At 45.4% G+C, this 22,339-nt stretch overlaps 1 protein-coding gene across 4 annotated transcripts in view; it reads left to right on the plus strand.

Moving 5' to 3' along the window:
- The window catches only part of stim1b (stromal interaction molecule 1b), a 132,183-nt gene that overhangs the window by 48,567 nt on the left and 61,277 nt on the right, over window positions 1-22,339 (plus strand). For all 4 annotated transcript variants that reach the window (XM_060826389.1, XM_060826391.1, XM_060826390.1 and 1 more), the window contains exon 2: window positions 1,949-2,079. In XM_060826389.1, the coding sequence (XP_060682372.1) occupies window positions 1,949-2,079 (131 nt within the window). The remainder of the gene's footprint in view (window positions 1-1,948; window positions 2,080-22,339) is intronic.

Here is a 22,339-nt window from a genome sequence, read left to right on the forward strand (position 1 = left end):
TGACCTGAACATGGAGTGATGATGGCTCGGCATTGTCCTATCAGACGAGGTTATCTTGTTAGTGTGCCCTGCTTGGAGGTAAGTCCATGCTCATTGTTCACTCATTCTTCAGCTGGAGTTGTTCTCTTGGTAACCTTTGTCAGTGCATTGCATTGTCCAGATTAAGTGAGGGGACAGGTCCTTTTCTGCCTTAGTTAGGGTGGGAATCAAACTGATGCTGTTGGTGTTTTGAACATAAAGCCAGCCATCCAGCCAACTGAGCTAATTCCATGGATCTGAACAGTGCTCCTGTAAAGTACCTAATATGTGATGCAGAATCAAGATAGACTCTTGATCATTGAGCCAGTAATCTGTCTTATATTGTTGCCTCCAACTCCTACCCCATTTCTCCACCTGATGCCACCCAATCAGGGCAGTCACTCTGAGCTAGTCCTGTTGGTGGGAGCTTGTCCCGTTGGTTGGTATCTCAGACAGCGATCCAGCCGGAGACCTCCACAGGTTCAGACCTCAGCTGGGTACGCTGCCACAGGAGCTTGTTTCCCTCAGTCCAGTTACCTACATGAGGCTGTACAGACCCTGAGCTGTGTGTACAAGGACCAAGAAATAACGGTGTTTGGTACATTCTTAACCCCTCCAACTCCTCTTTTATCCTTTATCCCCTTCAGACTCATGACTTCCCCCACCCTTAATCCCTCAGGGTATCCCCTTGTCCTTAACTTTGTGACATCTTTGATCCTATGCAGCATCCATGAGGTTTTACCTCTGTATAATTCCTGTGAGTATCTTTAGCCTTAAATTGAATAGCAGTTGGGAGATCATCTTGCAGGAGAGTAGAACCATCATAAAAGAGCACACCTATTGTTTGAGTGCAGTCATGGATCTTGCAAGAGTGTGGGAACCACTGCAATGGATGACATTGCATCGTCAGTCCCTATCAACATTCTCCGCTGTTGTATCGAGCTGTTTCCCTACATCTGTTCAGGTTTCTGGTCCTGGCTGATGCTCCGCATTGGAATAGTGTGAGTTAAAGATCTTTCTATAAGCAGCCAGTTTGCAAAATAAAAATGGACATGGTGGAAATCCTCAGCAGGCCTGGTGGTGTCTATGCAGAGAGAAGCAGAGTTAATGTTCAAGTCTCTGATCTTTCACTGGAATAAGCTCTGAAACATTAATTCTGTTTTCCTCTCTACAGTTGCTACCAGACCTGTTGAATATTTATGACTTTTTTTTCACTTCAGATTCTGACAAAATTTGCAAAATGAAGAGCTGGTGTAAAAGCCTGTGTACCTTACCGCTACAGGCAGCACTGATACTGAAGCTAAATTCAACTTCTGAAATAGTTTACAAGGTTGATCGTGGTTCACATTTATGAGCAGGAAAAGTGCACCAGAGCAGCTTCACAAACCACAAAGCAACCGAGAGTCAAGTTTTGTTCCCCTGCTCTCTACATCGGTCTTTAGTGAAATCCCAGTGAGGGAACTGTGTAGACAGGCCTTCATTAAAAGGCTATACTCTGCAACCACAGAGCATTTGAACCTCCGTAACTTGGCTTTTGGCCTGGCTCTGTCATTCTGTGCTACTTCACAGGCTGCAGTGTAGTGAGTCTCTGGTTTTAATACTTCAAACGCTTAACTGCCAAGGATCAGGATGTATAATGTCACCCTGCCCTTTACATTCTTATTTCAAAAATATTTGCTGCAGGAGCGGGAAGAATTATTTCAGATCCTTTTACAAAGCACATAAAGCTGACATCTTTAGAGATTGGGAATCAATTCCATGGGTATCTTACAGGTTTGGAGGAGCAAACTAGCATCTCCATAACGTGTGTGTGTGTGCGTGTGTGTGTGTGTGTGTGCGCGCGTCCCCCCCAGAAATGGGTGTTAATGTTGTATGAATTTTCTTCAGAAGGTGCTGTTGATTGACACTCTAATTGTGTCCCTCCTTTCAGACCTGTGCAGGATTGATGAAGCCTCGTGCCACATCGAGGAGGAAGTGCTCCGTTTTGAAGCCATCATGAGTATTCATAAACAGATGGATGACGATGCAAATGGAAATGTCGATGTGGAGGAGAGTGATGAGGTCAGTAAAAGTACAATTACAACTGTCATAAAACATAGAATGGTACATATCAACACCCGAACGGTACATATCAACACCCGAACACACACACAACTGTAATTCAGCCCTTACCCTTCCCCCTGCCCATGCTGATAAGATCCAAAACAGTAAAACTCCGAGTTCCAGGAAAGAATAAAACAGATTGATGTTGATGATGTGGTTATCTACCTTGCCTCCTTGAGGAATGGCTGTCCCTTTATCTATATTGTGAAAGATTAATAACAGGTGTATTTTAAAAGTTTAATCCAGTGGTCATCCCTTAATGAAATTTCATTTGAAAGTCTTATTTGGACGGCCAGTGGAACTGTTGCAACCATTACCTCCTCAGCTCAGTCCGTAGGTCACTGCTGGCAGTGTATAGTCAGACTGAAGGAGCAGAAGTGCTCGTTACAACTGTCCCCTTTGCAGCATTTTGATTCTGAGTTTTGGGTTGGTACAACTGTGTGTTGTGTTCTGCTGTTTCAAGGCAATGTAACTTCAGAATGGCAAGTACTTGACAGTTCAGCCTTCAACACTGTTATCCCTGCGAGACTGATTACTAAGCTTAGTGATCTCAGACTAAGCCCCACTCTCTAAAACTGGATCCTCAGTTTTCTGACCCACAGGCCACAGTCAGTGAAGGTTAGGGACAATATTTCATTGTCACTACCACTCAACACGGGAGTCCCCCTAGGCGTGTGTACTCAACCCCCTACTGTAGTCACTGTATACCCATGATGCGTTGCCAAATACCAGACTAATGCCATTTATAAGTTTGCTGATGGCACCACCATAGTTGGTTGAATCTCAGATGGCGTTGAAACAGACTATAGATGGGAGGTGGGAGACCTGGGAAAATGGTGCACTGAGAACAACCTAGCTCTCAATGCCAGTAAAACCAAGGAACTCGTTATTGACTTGCGGCAGGATGTTACTCATGGCCCCTACACATTAACAGCACGGAGGTGGAACAATTGGAGAGTGTCAGGCTCCTGGGAGCGGTCATCCACAACAAGCTTTCTTGGACTCTCCATGTGGACGCACTGGTTACAAAGGCCCAACAATGTCTCCTCTTCTGAGGAAATTTGGCATGACGGCGAATACCCGTGCCAACTTTTATAGGTGTGCCATCGAGAGCATTCTGTCTGGATGTATCACTCCCTGGTATGGCACCTGTACCATTCAGGATCGGAGACAGTTACAGAGAGTGGTGAACTCGGCCTGGACAGTCACAAAGGCCAACCTCCCACCTACAGAATCCATCTACCAGGCCCGCTGTCAAGGAAAGGCCGCCAGCATTCTCAAAGATCCATCCCACCCTGGCAATGCTTTTCTACAACCTCTACCATCGGGGAGAAGGTACAGAAGCCTGAACACACACACCAGCCGGTTTCAAAACAGTTTCTACCCTACTGTTGTTAGAATACTGAATGGACTCACAAACTCTCAACATTCGCCTGTACCTGTGTTTTTGTTTTTGCCGCTGCTTCCCTATTATTTACTATCGATGCTCCTTAACTCTGTGATCTGCCTGTATTGCTCACAAGACAAAGCTTTTCACTGTGCCTCGGGACACGTGACAATAAATTCAATTCAGTTCAATTCAGCTATTGCAGGCAGGCCAGGTGGGAATAGGCACCCACTTTGACAAGAGGCTGTGCTATCTAAGCAGATATTTTGCTGTGTAGACCCGGGGTTATCAAACGACCACCCCTTGAAATTTGATTCATCACTGCATCTCCAACTATCAATATTCTGGAGGTTACCATTGACCAGAAGCTGATCAGGACTAGCCATATAAACACAGTGACTATAAAATCAGATCAGAGATAAGGAATCTTGCAACAAGTAGCTCACTTGTTTACTCCCCAAAAGACTATCCACCATCTACAAGGTCCAAGTCAGGAATATATTAGAATACTCCTCACTTGCCTGGATGAGGTGCGGGTGCAGTTCCAGCAGTACCCAAGAAACTTGACTCCATCCAGGACAAACATTGGCCCCATCTGCAAATTTAAACATTCGCTCCCTCCGTCATTGATGCTCAATAAGAGCAGTGTGTAACATCTACAGGATGACAGCACCTTCCAAACTCACCACCACTTACATCAAGAAGTACAAGGGCAGCAAATATATGGGCACATGTGTATTCGTGCACAGAATGAGGGCCACACTAGCTAGACCAACAGTTAAATCAAATCCCCTGTTTTTAAATATTTTATTAAACAATTCACAGTTTACAAAACAATTAACATTTACAGCTGTATACAGAGAAACAGCAATTTTACATGGGAAAGGAATGGCCCCAAACCCTGACATTCAACCGGTTTTCAGGGAGATGAGGACAAACCTCCAATCCCTCCTCAGTTTATATCTGTCAGCTGCGGCTCCCTGATTAGCCTAGGTTAACAACCCCAATCAAGGATCTTATATTCAGTGAGATCCACCTGCTTCCACTCATTTCAGTTATGGATTCAGGCTTTATTGCTGTCATTGGAGCACATATTCCTGGTTAATACTGGGGGTGGGTTTAGGGGGGGCCAGCACTTTTGGAGAGATGTTATCGACAGAACTCTGCCTCTCGGATTGTCAGTCCTCCTGTCTTCCCTGTCTCTCCCTCCTTTCCTCCCTCACTACCCCCTGTGTGTGTGTGTGTCTCTTTTTCTTTTTGTCTATCTCACTCTCTTTATCTGAATCTCTCTATAGTATACACTCTCTTCCTGACTATGTGACTTTCTTTAGCTCGCTCCCCCCATGTCTCTCCATTGTCCCTCCCTCCTCTCTCACATTCACTGTCCCTCTCTCGCTTACCCTTTCTTACACTCTCTCTCTCTTTCTCCATTCTCTTTTCCACCTCTTCTCCCCTTTCTGTCTGTCTGTCTGTCTGTCTCTCTCTCTCTCTCATCCCCCCCCCACCTCTGACACCCTCTCTATGTCTCTCTGTTTCTTTGTAAGTTGAGCTCTCTGTCTCTTTCTACACGTCTCTCCTTCATCCCTCCCTCTCCCAGCTCTTTGGCCCCCCTGCTTTCTCTTACCCACTATCTTGTCTTCTTCCCACCCCACCCCCATTTTTCCTCCCCCCCATGTCTGTCTGTCTGTGTGTGTCTCTCTGTCTCTGTTTTTAAAAATGTGTTTTTGAGTGAGTGTGTGTGTGTGTCACTGACTGAATCTGGAGAAGGTGGTAGTGAGCTGTATTCGTGAACCGCTGCAGTTCCTCTGTGTGTGGAGCCAGAGAATGTGGGCAGGGTTCTAAATCCCATTCACTAGTGAGAGGAATGATATGGGTTTAGAAATCAGAGAGAATTTTTGTGATACAATTAAAGAAATTAGCACAGACAGAGAAGAGGTCAGGCAGGTTTAAAAATGAATAAATCTCCAGGGACAAATGAAATGTATCCCAGGTTGTTGGAGTGAGACAATGGAGGAAATGGCAGGGGCACTGCCAATGAATTTCAATTCCTCTCTGCCAGGAGAGGAGCCAGAGGCTGGAGGATGACTGATGTGGTACAGTTAGTCAAGAAGGGAGCACAGAATACCCCAGGAGACTGCAGGCCAGTGGTGGGGAACTATTGGAAGCTGTTCTGAGGGGCAGGATTAATCTGCATTTGAAGAGACCGGGATTAACCAAGAACAGTCTGTATGGTTTTATTAAGGAGTGCTATGTCTGATCAACTTAGTTGAGTTTTTCAGAGCGGTGACCAGATGTCTAGATGAGGACAATGCTTTTGAGGTAGTCTACTTGAACTACAGCAAGGCTTTCTATTACGTTTGGGGAGCATTGTCAAACAGGGACCTTGGGGAACAGGTTCATAGCTCCTTGAAAGTGAAGTCCCAGGTAGGCAGATAATGAAGAAGACATTTGGTCCAGTTGCCTTTATTGGTCAGTACATTGAGTACAGGAGTTGGGATGTGATGTTGCGGCTATACAGGACATTGCTTAGACCACTTTTGAAATACTGTGCTCAGTTCTGGTTTACCTGCAATAGGAAGGATGTTGTGAAACTTGAAAGTTTTCAGAAAAGATTTACAAGGATATTGCCACGTTTGGGGGGTTTGAGCTATAGGCAGAGGCTGAATAGGCTGATGCTGTTTTCCCTGGAGCATCGGAGGCTGAAGAGGTGACCGTATAAAAGTTTATAAAAATCATGAGGGACGTGGATAGGATAAATAGATGAGGATATTTTTCCTAGGGTAGGGGAGTCCAAAACTAGACAGCATAGATTTAAAGGGAGCAAGGAAAGATTTAAAAGGGGCCAAAGGGGCAATTTTACATGCAGTCAGTGGCGTGTGCATGGAATGAGCTGCCAGAGGAGGTTGGTACAATTACAGCATTTAAAAAGCATCTAGATGGATACAGGAAGGGTTGAGAGGGATATGGGTCAAACGCTGGCAAATGGGACTAGATTAATTTAGGATATCTGGTCAGCATGGGTGAGTTGTGTTTCCATGTTGTATAGCTCTATGACACTAAGGTCCCACATGGGAAACTGATAGCATTGGAAAGAGCACGTGGGATTCGAGGACGTTGGTAAAATTGGATCTGCAGTGGCAGGAATCAGAGGGTGAGAGTCAAGGGGTGGTACCTAAAGAGGATAGCCTTAGACTACAACAAGATATAAGCAACCTAGTCAGATGGATTGATCAATGGCAATGGAATTTATTCCAGATAAATAAGAGATGGCAATCTTGGGAAGGACAAAATAAGGGAATTAATGGCCGGATCCTGGGAAGTGCCCAAGAGCAGAGGCACTTTGGTATGCATGTCCAACATTGCCTTAATGTATCAGGATAGGTGGATAAAGTGGCTTAAAAAAGCCTATGGGATACTTACCTTTTTATTAGTTGAGGCTTAGAGTTTAAGAGCTGGGGATTATGCTGGAAATAAACAAAACATTGGCTAGGTTGCAGCTAGAGTATTGTTTGTAGTCCTGGAACACATATCATAAGAGGGACGTGAGTACACTGGAGAGGATGCAGAGGGAGATTTACCGGGATGTTGCCTGGACTGGAGAGTTTCAGTTTTGAAGAGAGATTGGACAGACTGGGGTTGTTTTCCTTGGAGCAGAGGCGATTGAGTAGGACCATGAATGGGAAGTATAAAATAATGAGGGACATAGGGGAGACAGGAAGAAGCATTCCACTTTGATGGAGGGATCAATGACCCAGGGCAGAGATTGAAGGGAAAGGGCAGGAGGTTTACAGGAGATGTGAAGGAAAGCCTTTTTCACCCAGAGGGTTGTGGGAGTCTGGAACTGTCCGGATGGGAGAAGCAGAAACGGTCCTCACATTGAAGAAGGAGTGCATTAGCATTACCAAGGCACACAAGGCAACGGGACGTGCAGGCAAATGGGTTTAGAGTCATTTGTTGCATTCAATTGTGTGATGTGGGATTGCTGCCTGCCTATTCCTGCCTAGTTGTCCTTGAGAAGGTGGGGATGAGCTGCCTGCTGGAACCACAATGCTGTCTGGGAGGAATACCAGGATTTTGACATAGGGACACTGAAGGAATGGTGATATGTTTCCAAGTCAGGGCGATTAGAGGGGAGCTTGCAGTTGATGGTGTTCCCATGTATCTGCTGCCATTGTCCATCTAGATGGAAGTGGGTGTGGGTTTGGAAGGTTCTGTTTAAGGGTCTTTGGTGAATTTCTGCAGTGCATCTTGTCGGTAGCACACACTGCTGTTACTGAGCATCAATGGTGGAGGGAGTGGATGTTTGTGGATGTGGTGCCAACCAAGTGGGGGGTTGCTTTGTCCTGGGTGGTGTCCAAGCGTCTGGAGTGTTGTTGGAGCTGCCCCCGTCCAGGCAAGTGGGGAGTACTCCATCACACTCCTGATGGTGGACAGGCTTTGGGGAGTCAGGAGGGGAGTTACTCACTACAGTGTCCTCGCCTCTGTCCTGCTCATGTATCCAATATACTCATAAGGTGGTCCTGGTAAGCCTCAGGTTGTTGAGAGCTGGGGATTCAGTGATACCATTGGCTGTTAAGAGACAATGATCAGACTCCCTCATGTTGGAGTTTGTCATTGCCTGGCACTTGTGTGGTGCAATATCACATGCCACTTTTCAACTCAAGCCATTATATTGTCTAGTACCTCTGTTTTTGGATATGGAATGTTTTGGTACCCCAGTGGTTGTTAATAATTCCAAACATTCAAAGAGAGAGTTCTATACAATGCAAGAACAAAACAACTACCATAAATCTCAGTCTCTCTCTCTCTCTCTCTCTCTCTCTCCTCCACCCCTACCCCTTTCCCATCTCTCTTGCAGTCCCACAGTATGTTTGTTTGTTTTCACTCAGAATTCCTGCCCAGGAGTGTGTTGGTCACGTTGTGCTGTGACCAAGGAGAGTCAGTGTAGGGAAGAGGAGCTCTTTGTGGATTGCCTCAGCTATGGCCCTTTGCTGCTGATAGGCTTCGATGCTGTAGGTACTTTCAGCTTGTGACAAACCAACAATGATTCACACCCTTGTCAAATGGCACTGTATTGTCCCGTCCCTTTACAAGCCTGGTTGCTGCTTGATGTCATTTTCAGGTACAGGATAACTGGAAGAGGCAGTAGTATTTTCTGTTTGCTTAGCAATCTCCTAGACCATTCTATGGCGTTTTTGTATGTTGGCTTCTTATTGAAGTAAAGATTAATCCATTCAGTTGAAGGTTAGAAAGGAAAAGGAAAAGAGCATGCAGAAAAACCATCGTGTAAGAAGAAAATTGAAGAGAGAATGGTTTTTGGTCATAGCTTTGAGAATGCTCAAAACTCCATGTTCTGTTAGTATCTTCGTTTGACCTTATTGCAATCTTCAGACTTCTTTGTGAGTCATTCCTTTGAAATGTTGTGACTGTTGTGTTGTTACTTTGCAAGTGTTATGACTGGTTATAAGCAGCCAGTTAATCTATTGTTACTGGGGAAGGAATGTTGACAAAGGATCTCTCCCTGAACCATTGGAACAGGATGGTTGGATCACTGGATTAAAATCTTGATCAAAGGATTGGTCTGAAAATGTGTTGCTGGAAAAGCGCAGCAGGTCAGGCAGCATCCAAGGAATAAGAAATTCGACGTTTTGGGCATAAGCCCTTCATCGGGTTTATGCCCGAAACGTCGAATTTCCTGCTCCTTGGATGCTGCCTGACCTGCTGCGCTTTTCCAGCAACACATTTTCAGCTCTGATCTCCAGCATCTGCAGACCTCACTTTTTCCTCAAAGGATTGGTCTCTCTAATGATGCAGAATTCTGAAACTCAGAGCTTTCTTTCACAGGATGTAGAGTCACTGGCTAGGCCAACAGTCATTACCTATCCCTAACTGCTCAGAGGAACAAGAGTAGGCCATTCAGCCCTTTGAGCCTGTTCTCCCATTTGATGAGATCATGGCAGACCTATGACCTAACTCCTTATACCTGCTTTTGGCCCTTATCCATTAAATGTTTGTGAAGCAAAGATATTATTGATCTCAGATTTAAAATTAACAACTAACTAGCATCCACTGCCATTATTGGACCAGAGTTCCCAACATCTATCATGCTTTGTGTGTAGAAGTGCTTCCTAAACTCTCTCCTGAATGGTCTGGCTTAGTTCTAAAATTCCCAACCAATGGAAATAGTTTATCTACCCTGTTTTCCTATTAATATCATGAAAACTTCATCTAGATCACCCTTAATCTGCTAAATTCTTGAGAAACCAGGCCTAATTTGCATAATTTCTCCTCGAAATGTAACCCGTGAAGCCCAAGAATCATTCTGGTAAATCTGTGTTGTATTCCCTCCAAGGCCAATGTTTCCTTCTCAAGGTGTGTGTGCCCGATCTGCTCACATGACTCCAAGTAGGCTCCAACCAGGTTTTTGTATAACTGCAACATAACATCTGCATCCATGTAGTCAAACCTTGAGGTATAAAAACCAGCAGTTAAGAGTCAGCCACATTGCTGTGGTCTGGAGTCACATGTAGGCCGGTAATTATGGCATTTCCCTGCCTCAAGGGCATTACTAAACCAGATGGGGTTTTATTACACTCAGCAACAAGTTCATGGTCATCATTGGACTCTTAATTCCAGATCTTTATTATATTCAGATTCCACTATCTGCCAAGGAGGGATTTGAACCTGTGTTCCCAGAAAATCACCTGGGTCTCAGCACTAATACCACCAAGCCATCGGCACCTTTTAGCACTAGGTTAGCAGCAAAGTCTGTTGAGGAACAATGGCAGACGTTTAAGAAAGTACTTCACAGCTTGCAGCTCAACATCATCCAAAGCATCCCTCTTGATTGGAACCACATTCACTCTGTCCATCGTTGATGCTCATTAACATTGCAGCAACGACCCACCGAACCTTCTCCATCAGGATCATCCAGACCATGACATTTACCAGAGAGGGGGACAAGGGCAGCAGGGACACTGCCTTCGCATGACTCTCTCATTTTCTCCACACCAACACCATGAGCCATAACCCCACCCAGTGCCAAACACCTCACCACTTTTTTTTCTTGAACTTTTTCTGGATCTTTGGACTTAAGCTTCAAAAACATGAGTTCTGCTTGAATAATAAGATCGGTATTGCTTGTAATTCATTCGAGCACAGTGGTGAAATGAGAAATTCTCATTGGGTATGGGGAAGAGTGCGTCTATCACTGTGTAGCACTGGGGTAAAGGGACATGTCTGTCACTGTATAACACTGGGGTACAGTACTGGTGGGGACAGGTCCGTCCCTGTATAACACTGGGGTGCAGTACTGGTGGGGACAGATGTGTCACTATAACACTGGGGTGCAGTACTGGTGGGGACAGGTGTGTCACTGTATAACACTGGGGTACAGTACTGGTGGGGACAGGTCTGTCACTGTATAACACTAGGGTACAGTACTGGTGAGGACAGGTCTGTCACTGTATAACACTAGGGTACAGTACTGGTGGGGACAGGTCTGTCCCTGTATAACACTGGGGTACAGTACTGGTGGGGACAGGTGTGTCACTGTATAACACTGGGGTACAGTACTGGCGGGGACAGGTCTGTCCCTGTATAACACTGCGGTACAGTACTGGCGGGGACAGGTCTGTCACTGTATAACCCTGGGGTATAGTACTGGTGGGGACAGGTCTGTCACTGTATAACACTGGGGTACAGTACTGGTGGGGACAGGTCTGTCCCTGTATAACACTGGGGTACAGTACTGGTGGGGACATGTCTGTCCCTGTATAACACTGGGGTACAGTACTGGTGGGGACAGGTCTGTCCCTGTATAACACTGCGGTACAGTACTGGCGGGGACAGGTCTGTCCCTGTATAACACTGCGGTACAGTACTGGTGGGGACAGGTCTGTCACTGTATAACACTAGGGTACAGTACTGGTGAGGACAGGTCTGTCACTGTATAACACTAGGGTACAGTACTGGTGGGGACAGGTCTGTCCCTGTATAACACTGGGGTACAGTACTGGTGGGGACAGGTGTGTCACTGTATAACACTGGGGTACAGTACTGGCGGGGACAGGTCTGTCCCTGTATAACACTGCGGTACAGTACTGGCGGGGACAGGTCTGTCACTGTATAACACTGGGGTACAGTACTGGTGGGGACAGGTGTGTCACTGTATAACACTGGGGTACAGTACTGGCGGGGACAGGTCTGTCCCTGTATAACACTGCGGTACAGTACTGGCGGGGACAGGTCTGTCACTGTATAACCCTGGGGTATAGTACTGGTGGGGACAGGTCTGTCAGTGTATAGCACTGGGATACAGTACTGGTGGGGACAGGTCTGTCACTGTCTTACACTGGGATACAGTACTGGTGGGGACAGGTCTGTCCCTGTATAACACTGCGGTACAGTACTGGTGGGGACAGGTCTGTCAGTGTATAACCCTGGGGTACAGTACTGGTGGGGACAGGTGTGTCACTGTATAACACTGGGGTACAGCACTGGTGAGGACTGGTCTGTCACTTTATAACGCTGGTGGGAAGGAAACTGCAGGGGATGGGCACAGTTGAAATGTGGAGCTTATTCAAGGACCAACTACTGCGGGTCCTTGGGATGTATGTACTGGTCAGGCAGGGAGGAAGTGGTCAAGTGAGTGAGCCGTGGTTTATAAAAGATGTCGAATCTCTTGTCAAGAGGATGGAGAAGATTTATGTTAGGACGAGATGTGATGGCTCAGTTAGGGTGCTTGAGAGTTACAGGTTAGCCAGGAAGGACCTAAAGAGAGAGCTAAGGAGAGCCAGGAGGGGATGTGAGAAGTCGTTGGTGGATAGGATCAAGGAAAGCCCTAAGGCTTTCTGTAGGTATATCAGGAATCAAAGAATGACTAGAGTAAGATTAGGGCCAATCAAGCATTGTAGTGGGAAGTTGTGCGTGAGGCAGAGGAAATAGGGGTAATGCTAAATGAATACTTTTCATCAGTGTTCGCACTAGATAAAAACAATGTTGTCGAGAATACAGAGATACAGGCTACTAGACTAGATAGGATTGAGGTGTATAAGGAGAAGGTGTTAGCAATTCTGAAAATAGCCAAGTCCCCTGGGCCAGATGGGTTTTATCCCAGGATTCTCTGGGAAGCCAGGGAGAAGATTGTCGAGCCTTTGGCTTTGATCTTTATGTCATCATTGTCCACTGGAATAGTGCCAGAAGACAGGAGGGTGGCAAATGTTGTAGAGGAGTAGAGACAACCCTGGTAATTATAGACCAGTGAGTTTTACTTCGGTTGTTGGTAAAGTGTTGGAAAGGATTATGAGAGAGAGGATTTATGATCATCTGGAGAGGAACATGTTGATTAGGGATAGTCAACATGGTTTTGTGAAGGGTAGGTTGTGCCTCACAAACCTTTATTGAGTTCTTTGAGAAGGTGACCAAACAGGTGGATGGGGGTAAAGTAGTTGATGTGGTGTATATGGATTTCAGTAAGGCGTTTGATAAGGTTCCCCACGGTAGGCTATTGCACAAAAAATGAAGGCATGGGATTGAGGGTGATTTAGTGTTTGGATCAGAAATTGGCTAGCTGAAAGAAGACAGAGGATGGTGGCTGATGGGAAATTTTCATCCTGGAGCTCAGTTACTAGTGGTGTACTGCAAGGATCTGTTTTGGGTCCACTGTTGTTTGTCATTTATATAACTGACTCGGATGAGGGCGTAGAAGGATGGGTTAGTAAATTTGCGGATGACACTAAGGTTGGTGGAGTTGTGGACAGTGCTGAAGAATGTTGTAGGTTATAGAGAGACATAGATAAGCTGCAGAGCTGGGCTGGGAGGTGGCAAATGGAGTTTAATGTGGAAAAGTGTGAGGTGATTCACTTTGGAAGGAGCAACAGGAATACAGAGCACTGGGGTAATGGTAAGATTCTTGGTAGTGTAGATGAGCAGAGAGATCTCGGTGTCCATGTACATAGATCCCTGAAAGTTGCCACCCAGGTTGATAGGGTTGTTAAGAAGGCATACGGTATGTTAGCTTTTATTGGTAGAGGAATTGAGTTTCGGAGCCACGAGGTCATGCTGCAGCTGTACAAAACTCTGGTGCAGCTGCACTTAGAGTATTGCGTGCAGCTCTGATCACCACATTATAGAAAGGATGTGGAAGCTTTGGAAAGGGTTCAGAGGAGATTTACCAGGATGTTGCCTGGTCTGGAAGGAAGGTCTCATGAGGAAAGGCTGAGGGAACTGAGGCTGTTTTTATTAGAGAGAAGAAGGTTGAGAGCTGACTTAATTGAGACATATTAGATAATGTTAGATAGGGTGGACAGTGAGAGCCTTTTTCCTTGGATGGTGATGGCTAGCACGAGGGGACATAGCTTTAAATTGAGGAGCGATAGATATAAGACAGATGTCAAAGATAGTTTCTTTACTCAGAGCAGTAGGAGTGTGGAATGCACTGCCTCCAACAGTAGTAGACTCGCCAACTTTAAGGGCATTTAAATGGTCATTGGATAAACCTATGGATGACAATGGAATAGTGTAGGATAGATAGGCTTCAGATTGGAGTCAAGTTAGGTAAAGGGGAAGTACAATGAGATTGAGGTGTTCTTGTACATCAGTCAATGAAAGCAAGCATGAAGGTACAGCAGGTAGTGAAGAAAGCTAATGGCATGCTGGTCATCATAACAAGAGGAATTGTGTATAGGAGCAAAGAGGTCCTTCTGCAGCTGTATAGGGCCCTGGGGTGAGACCACACCTGGAGTACTGTGTGCAGTTTTGGTCTCCAAATTTGAGGAAGGACATTCTGGCTATTGAGGGAGTGCAGCGGTCAATTCCTGGAATGGTGGGGCTATCATATGTTGAAAGATTGGAGCAGCTGGGCTTGTATGCACTTGAGTTTAGAAGGATGAGAGGGGATCTGATTGAGACGTCTAAGATTATTAAAGGATTGGACACTCTGGAGGCAGGACGCATGTTTCCGCTGATGGGTGAGTCCAGAGCCAGAGGACACAGTTTAAAGTAAGGGGCAGGCTGTTTAGAACAGAGTTGAGGAGAAACCTCTTCACCCAGAGAGTGGTGGATATATGGAATGCTTTACCCCAGAAGGTAGTGGAGGCCAAGTCTCTAGATACTTTCAAGAAAGAGATGGATAGAGCTCTTAGAGATAATGGAATCAAGGGTTACAGCAATAAGGCTGGAACAGGATACTGATTGAGGATGATCATGTTGAATGGTGGTGCTGGCTCGAAGGGCCAAACGGCCTACTCCTGCACCTATTGTCTATTAGTTTCACAGCTCAGCGCAGCATTGAGGGCCAAAGGGCCTGTATGCGCTGTAATGTTCTGTGGTGTACAGCACTGGTGGGGTCACTCCAAGTGAAATCTAATCCCGAGATATACTTAGTTCAGAGTTAAAATATGGGGGCGTTAAATTCAGCCAGTTATCTGTTGAGTTCTGTAGATTTCAAGCTTGTTTTTGACGTGGATTAAACAGTGAATAATTCTGAGCTGAAATAAGGTAATTTTAAATGACGCACAATGAAACATTTATTGCCTGAAGTGATGCTTTTCCTGTTGTTTACTGATTCCAAAATACTTGTTAACAATGCAGCTTTTAAGCATGAGTCCTCCGTTTCTATAGGAACTCCAAGTAATTTTCTCCCATTTTACAGCATGTTTTAACCTTGCACATTGACAGTAACATGCAACGCAGGGTGCCAGGCAGACCCCGTACACATCCTTCACTGCAGGCTTAGTTGTGTTGTCTTGTATGTGATCACAATACTCTTGGCCCTCTCATTGCCACAGCCATCATTTGGACCTTTGTCTCTCTGTCTCTGTCTCTGTGTCTCTCTCTCTGTCTCTGTGTTTTTTTCTTTCTCTCTCTCTCTCTCTCTCTCTCTCTCTCTCTCTCTCTCTCTCTCTGCGTCTTCTGTGGCAGGGTAAGACCACTTTGTTTTTGTTGTGGAGATGGCTCAATTTTTTAACAGAAGGTTGATCAAATCTGATAGTGTTAAAGCAGAGAACAATTAATTTTGTTAATAGTCAAGTGCATAAACATTTAAAAGCTCAGGAAGAACTGTCACAGATTCAAAGGCTGCAGACTTCCTTCTGTTGCTACAAGGGTCTGTGCTTCCTGTAAATCTCCAAAGGCTCTTGTCCCATCCCATATGACCATAAGAAATAGAAACAGGAGTATATCATTCAGCCCCTCGAGCCTGCTCTGCCATTCCATAGGATCATGGTTGATCCTGCATTCCTCACATTCGTTTTCCTGCCCTTTTTCCATAATGCTTGATTCCCCAACTGATCAAGCGTCTATCTGTTTCAGCCTCTAATATACATGAGGACTCTGCCTCACCACTCGGTGGCACAGTTCCAAAGACAATAATTAGTGTCTCTCATCCTGTGTGCTGCATCCTCATGGGTGAAGCAAAGTGATCTTCTCTGATTGTCTTTCCCAAGTCCTTGTGCATTTGGAAATCCTCCAAGTTGTCAGTCCGTTTTCCAACAAGTGTGAGGTTCTTTCAACGTGCCTGGAGGCAGGTGAGGACTGCAGGCTGGGGGAGCTCTCTGACAGGATACAAAAGACTGGTACAATTGAGAACAGAAGTGAGTCAAACAGTCAGGGCAGGCAGGGGCAAGGTAGGACGAATAAATTAATCTGCATTTATTTCAATGCAAGGGGCCTTACAGAGAAGGCAGATGAACTCAGGGCATGATTAGGAATATGGAACTGGGATATCTTAGCAATTACAGAAACATGGCTCAGGGATGGGCAGGACTGGCAGGATACAAATGCTACAGGAAGGATAGAAAGGGAGGCGAGAGAGGAGGAGGGAGTGACATTTTTGATAAGGGATAGCATTACAGCTGTGCTGAGGGAGGATATTCCTGGAAATACATCCAGGGAAGTTATTCAGGTGGAACTGAGAAATAGGAAATGGATTGTATTATAGACCCCCCAATAGTCAGAGGGAAATTGAGAAACAAATTTATGAGGAAATCTCAGCTATCTGTAAGAATAATAGGGTGGTTATGGCCGGGGATTTTAACTTTCCAGACATAGACTGGGACTGCCATAGTGTTAAGGGTTTAGATGGAGAGGAATTTGTTAGGTGTGCACAAGAAAATTTTCTGATTCAGTATGTGGATGTACCTACTAGAGAAGGTGCAAAACTTGACCTACCCTTGGGAAATAAGGCAGGGCAGGTGACTGAGGTGTCAGTGGGGGAGCACTTTGGGGCCAGCAACCATAATTCCGTTAGATTTAAAATAGTGATGGAAAAGGATAGATCAGATCGAAAAGTTGAAGTTTTAACTTGGAGAAAGGCCAATTTTGACGGTATTAGGCAAGAACTTTCAAAAACTTATTGGGGGCAGATGTTCGTAGGTAAAGGGACGGCTGGAAAATGGGAAGCCTTCAGAAATGAGATAACGAGAATCCAGAGAAAGTATATTCCTGTCAGGGTGAAAGGGAAGGCTGGTAGGTATAGGGAATGCTGGATAACTAAAGAAATTGAGGGTTTGGTTAAGAAAAAGAAGGAAGCATATGTCAGGAATAGACAGGATAGATCGAGTGAATCCTTACAAGAGTATAAAGGCAGTAGGAATATACTCAAAAGGGAAATCAGGAGGGCAAAACAGGGACATGAGATAGCTTTGACAAATAGAATTAAGGAGAATCCAAAGAGATTTTACAAATATATTAAGGACAAAAGGGCAACTAGGGAGAGAATAGGGCGCCTCAAAGATCAGCAAGGCAGCCTTTGTGTGGAGCCGCAGAAAATGGGGGAGATACTAAATGAATATTTTACATCAGTATTTACTGTGGATAAGGATATGGAAAACATAGACTGTAGGGAAATAGATGGTGACATCTTGCAAAATGTCCATATTACATAGGAGGAAGTACTGGATGTCTTGAAACTCATTAAGGTGGATAAATGCCCAGAATCTGATCAGGTGTACCCGAGAACTCTGTGGGAAGCTAGAGAAGTAATTGTTGGGCCTCTTGCTGAGATATTTGCATCATCGATAGTCACAGGTGAGGTGTCAGGAGACTGGAAGTTGGCTAACGTGGTGACACTGTTTAAGAAGGGTGGTAAAGACAACCCAGGGAACTATAGACCAGTGAGTCTGATGTCGGTGGTGGGCAAGTTGTTGGAGGGAATCCTGAGGGACAGGATGTACATGTATTTGGAAAGGCAAGGACTGATTAGGATAGTCAACATGGCTTTGTGTGTGGGAAATCATGTTTCACAAACTTGATTGAGTTTTTTGAAGAAGTAACAAAGAGGATTGATGAGGGCAGAGCGGTGGATGTGATCCATATGGACTTAAGGCGTTCAACAAGATTCCCCATGGGAGATTGGTTAGCAAGGTTAGATCTCACGGAATATAGGGAGAACTAGCCATTTGGATACAGAACTGGTTCAAAGGTAGAAGGCAGAGGGTGGTGGTGGAGGGTTGTTTTTCAGACTGGAGGCCTGTGACCAGTGGAGTGCCACAAGGTTCGGTACGGAGTCCTCTACTTTTCGTCATTTACATAAATGATTTGGATGCGAGCATAAGAGGTACAGTTAGTAAGTTTGCAGATGACACCAAAATTGGAGGTGTAGTGGACACAAAGTGGGTTACCTCAGATTACAACAGGATCTGGACCAGATGGGCCAATGGGCTGAGAAGTGGCAGATGGAGTTTAATTCAGATAAATGCGAGATGCTGCACTTTGGGAAAGCAAATCTTAGCAGGACTTATACACTTAATACACTTGGGAGTGTTGCTGAACAAAGAGACCTTGGAGTGCAGGTTCATATCTCCTTGAAAGTGGAGTCGCAGGTAGATAGGATAGTGAAGAAGGCGTTTGGTATGCTTTCCTTTATTGGTCAGAGTATTGAGTACAGGAGTTGGGAGGTCATGTTGCGACTGTACAGGACATTGGTTAGGCCGCTGTTGGAGTATTGCATGCAATTCTGGTCTCCTTCTTATCGGAAAGATGTTGTGAAACTTGCAAGGGTTCAGAAAAGATTTACAAGGATGTTGCCAGGGTTGGAGGATTTGAGCTACAGGGAGAGGCTGAACAGGCTGGGGTTGTTTTCCCTGGAGCGTCGGAGGCTGATGGGTGACCTTAAAGAGGTTTATAAAATTATGAAGGGCATGGATAGGGTAAATAGGCAAAGTCTTTTCCCTGGGATCAGGGAGTCCAGAACTAGAGGGCATAGGTTTAGGGTGAGAGGGGAAAGATATAAAAGAGACCTAAGGGGCAACGTTTTTACGCAGCGGAAGGTACGTGTATGGAATAAGCTGCCGAGGAAGTGGTGGAGGCTGGTACAATTGTAACATTTAAAAGGCATTTGGATGGGTATATGAATAGGAAGGGTTTGGAGGGATATGGGCCAGATGCTGGCAGGTGGGACTAGATTGGGTTGGGATATCTGGTCAGCATTGCTGAGTTGGACCGAGGGGTCTGTTTCCATGCTGTACATCTCTATGACTCTCTGACTCTGTGTCAGAAAAGGGAAAGGAACAAAAATGGAGGTAGTGGGCTTGTGGGATCATGTGACAGAGATACACACTGTTCTCTGCATCAAAGAGCAAGAGTCCAGAGAACCTGCTTAGTGCTCGGGCCTGGGCTAGCTGCTGGGGAAGAAGCTGCTTAGTGCTCGGGCCTGGGCTAGCTGCTGGGGAAGAAGCTGCTTAGTGCTCGGGCCTGGGCTAGCTGCTGGGGAAGAAGCTGCTTAGTGCTCGGGCCTGGGCTAGCTGCTGGGGAAGAAGCTGCTTAGTGCTCGGGCCTGGGCTAGCTGCTGGGGAAGAAGCTGCTTAGTGCTCGGGCCTGGGCTAGCTGCTGGGGAAGAAGCTGCTTAGTGCTCGGGCCTGGGCTAGCTGCTGGGGAAGAAGCTGCTTAGTGCTCGGGCCTGGGCTAGCTGCTGGGGAAGAAAGAGGATTGTTTACAGAAGTAGGGAGGTTCTGATTCAGTTTATCAGGACTTTGATAAGGAAGCATCTGGCATACGGTGCAGAGTACTGATCACCTGACTGAAGGATGAATGTAAGTGTTAGAAGCAGCTCAGAGAAGTGTTGCTACTCTGGTCCCTGCAATGAGAGAGGGCTGCACCGACTCAGCCTGTATCCAGTGGAGTTTAGAAGAGGGACTTGATTGAAACGCACACTCCTGAGGGGTTTGGACAGAGTGGGTATGGAGAGGCTGTGGGAGAATCGTGAACTAGGGATTGCTTTAAAAATAAGGGGTGGCTTACTTAAAATGGAGATGAGATTTTGTTTCTCTGAGATCATAAGATTTTGAAAAAATGGTGGCAGCTGACCGTGTGATTACTTCTAAGGTAGAGGGAGATAGATTCTTACAGGCAGAAATTATGTAAAGACCATATCTTTTTTTTCTTCTGTAAACGTAGAAATAAAAAAAACATAGAAAATAAGAGTAGGGGTAGGCCATTCAGCCCTTCCAGCCTGTTCTACCATCCACTGACCATTCCGCTCAGTATCATGCTTTCTCATAGAGTCACACAGCATGGAATCAAACCCTTTGGTCCAACTCGTCCATGTCGACCAAGTTTCTCAAACTAAGCTAGTCCCACTTGCCTGTGTTTGGCCCATATAGAGTCATAGAGATGTACAGCATGGAAACAGACCCTTCGGTCCAACCCGTCCATGCCGACCAGGTATCCCAACCCAGTCTAGTCTCACCTGCCAGCACCCAGTCCATATCCCTCCAAACCCTTCCTATTCATATACCCATCCAAATGTCTCTTAAATGTTGCAGTTGTACCAGCCTCCACCACTTCCTCTGGCATCTCATTCCATACACCCGTACCACGCTGTGTGTGAAAAAGTTGCCACTTAGGTCTCTTTTATATCTTTCCCGTCTCACCCTAAACCTATGTCCTCTAGTTCTGGACTCCACGACCCCAGGGAAAAGACTTTGCCTATTTACCCTATTCATGCCCCTCATAATTTTGTAAACCTCTGAAGTCACCCATCAGCCTCCGACGCTCCAGGGAAAACAGCCCCAGCTTGTTCAGCCTCTCCCTGTAGCTCAAATCCCCCAACCCTGGCAACATCCTTGTAAATCTTTTCTGAACCCTTTCAAGTTTCACTACATCTTTCCGATAGGAAGGAGACCAGAATTACATGCAATATTCCAACAGTGGCCTAACCAATGTCCTGTACAGCCGCAACGTGACCTCCCAACTCCTGTACTCAATACTCTGACCAATAAAAGAAAGCATACCAAACACCGCCTTCATTATCCTACCTACCTGCGACTCCACTTTCAAGGAGCTATGAACCTGCACTCCAAGGTCTCTTTGTTCAGCAACACTCCCTAGGACCTTACCATTAAGTGTTTCAGTCCTGCGAAGATTTGCTTTTCCAAAGTGCAGCATCTCGCATTTATCTGAATTAAACTTGATCTGTCACTTCTCAGCCCATTGGCCCATCTGGTCAAGAACCTGTTGTAATTTGAGGTAACCTTCTTTGCTGTCCACTACACCTCCAATTTTGGTGTCATCTGCAAACTTACTAACTGTACCTCATATGCTCGCATCCAAATCTTATCCCTCTCATTGTTTCCTATTCATGTGCCTGTTCAAAAGTCTTTTTAATGTTGTAATTGTATCTGCGCCTACCACTTCCTCTGGCAGTTCATTCCACATGTGAACCATCCTCTGTGTGAAAATGTTGCCCCTCAGGTCCCTTTTAAATCTTTCTCCACTCACTGTAAAATTATGCCCCTCCCACGCCCTGGGGATATGACGTTTGCCTTCATCTTATCGATGACGCTCATGATTTTATAAATCTCTATAAGGTCACCTCTCAACCTCCTACGCTCTGTGTAAAAGTCTCAGCCTATCCAGCCTCTCCCTATAACTCAAACCCTCCAGTCCTGGTAACATCCTGGTAAATTGTTTCAGAACCCTCTCCAATTTAATAATATCCTTCCTGCAGCAGGGTAACCAGAATTGTACACAGTATTCCAGAAGATGCCTCAGCAATGTCCTGTACAACCTCAACGTGACATCCCAACAACTAGACTCAATGTCTGAGCAATGAAGGCTAGTGTGCTAAATGCCTTCTTAACCATCCTGTCTCCCTGTGATGCAACTTTCAGAGAATTATGTACTGAACCTCTAGCTCTCTCTGTTCAATAGCACTACCCTAAGCCTCACCGTTAATTATATAAGCCGTGCCCCTGTCTGTTTCATCAAAATGCAGCACCTCACATTTATCCAAGTTAAGCTCTATCCGTCACTTCTCAGCCCATTGACCCAATTAATCAAGATCCCTTTGGAATCTTTGATGACCTCCTTCACTATCGACTATATGACCAATTTTGGTGTCACCTGCAAACATATTAACCATATCGCCTAAATTCTAATCCATATTGTTAGTTTGATAAACGAAAGTGGACCCAGCATTGATCCCTGTGGAACATAGCTGGTCACAGGCCTCCAGTACGAAAAACCACACTCCACCACCACCCTGTTCAATCTCTTTAGCTCATGGACTATGCCTGACTCCTTGAAAATGTTCAATATTTTGGCCTCGTGTGGCAAAGAATCCCATAGACTCCCAGTGCTCTGATCAGCAGGAAAATCATCCCCACAAACTCAACGGATGGGAACTTTTCCCTCTGCATGTATGTGCGTGTCCCATTTCGTGTGTGTGTGTGCGTGTTCCATTGCATCTGTGTGTGTATGTGTAGGCGCGTTTTATAAGGAGATTAGAGTTTTAACTAATAGTTATTTGTCGATCATTCATTATTGTTTTTCCATCGTTCAAATTTATTTATTGCATCTATATAGTTGTAATAAGTAATGATGCTTGTTCAG

The sequence above is a fragment of the Hemiscyllium ocellatum genome, chromosome 6 (genome assembly GCF_020745735.1).
Source record: "Hemiscyllium ocellatum isolate sHemOce1 chromosome 6, sHemOce1.pat.X.cur, whole genome shotgun sequence".
In the NCBI taxonomy this organism is placed as follows: Eukaryota; Metazoa; Chordata; class Chondrichthyes; order Orectolobiformes; family Hemiscylliidae; genus Hemiscyllium; species Hemiscyllium ocellatum.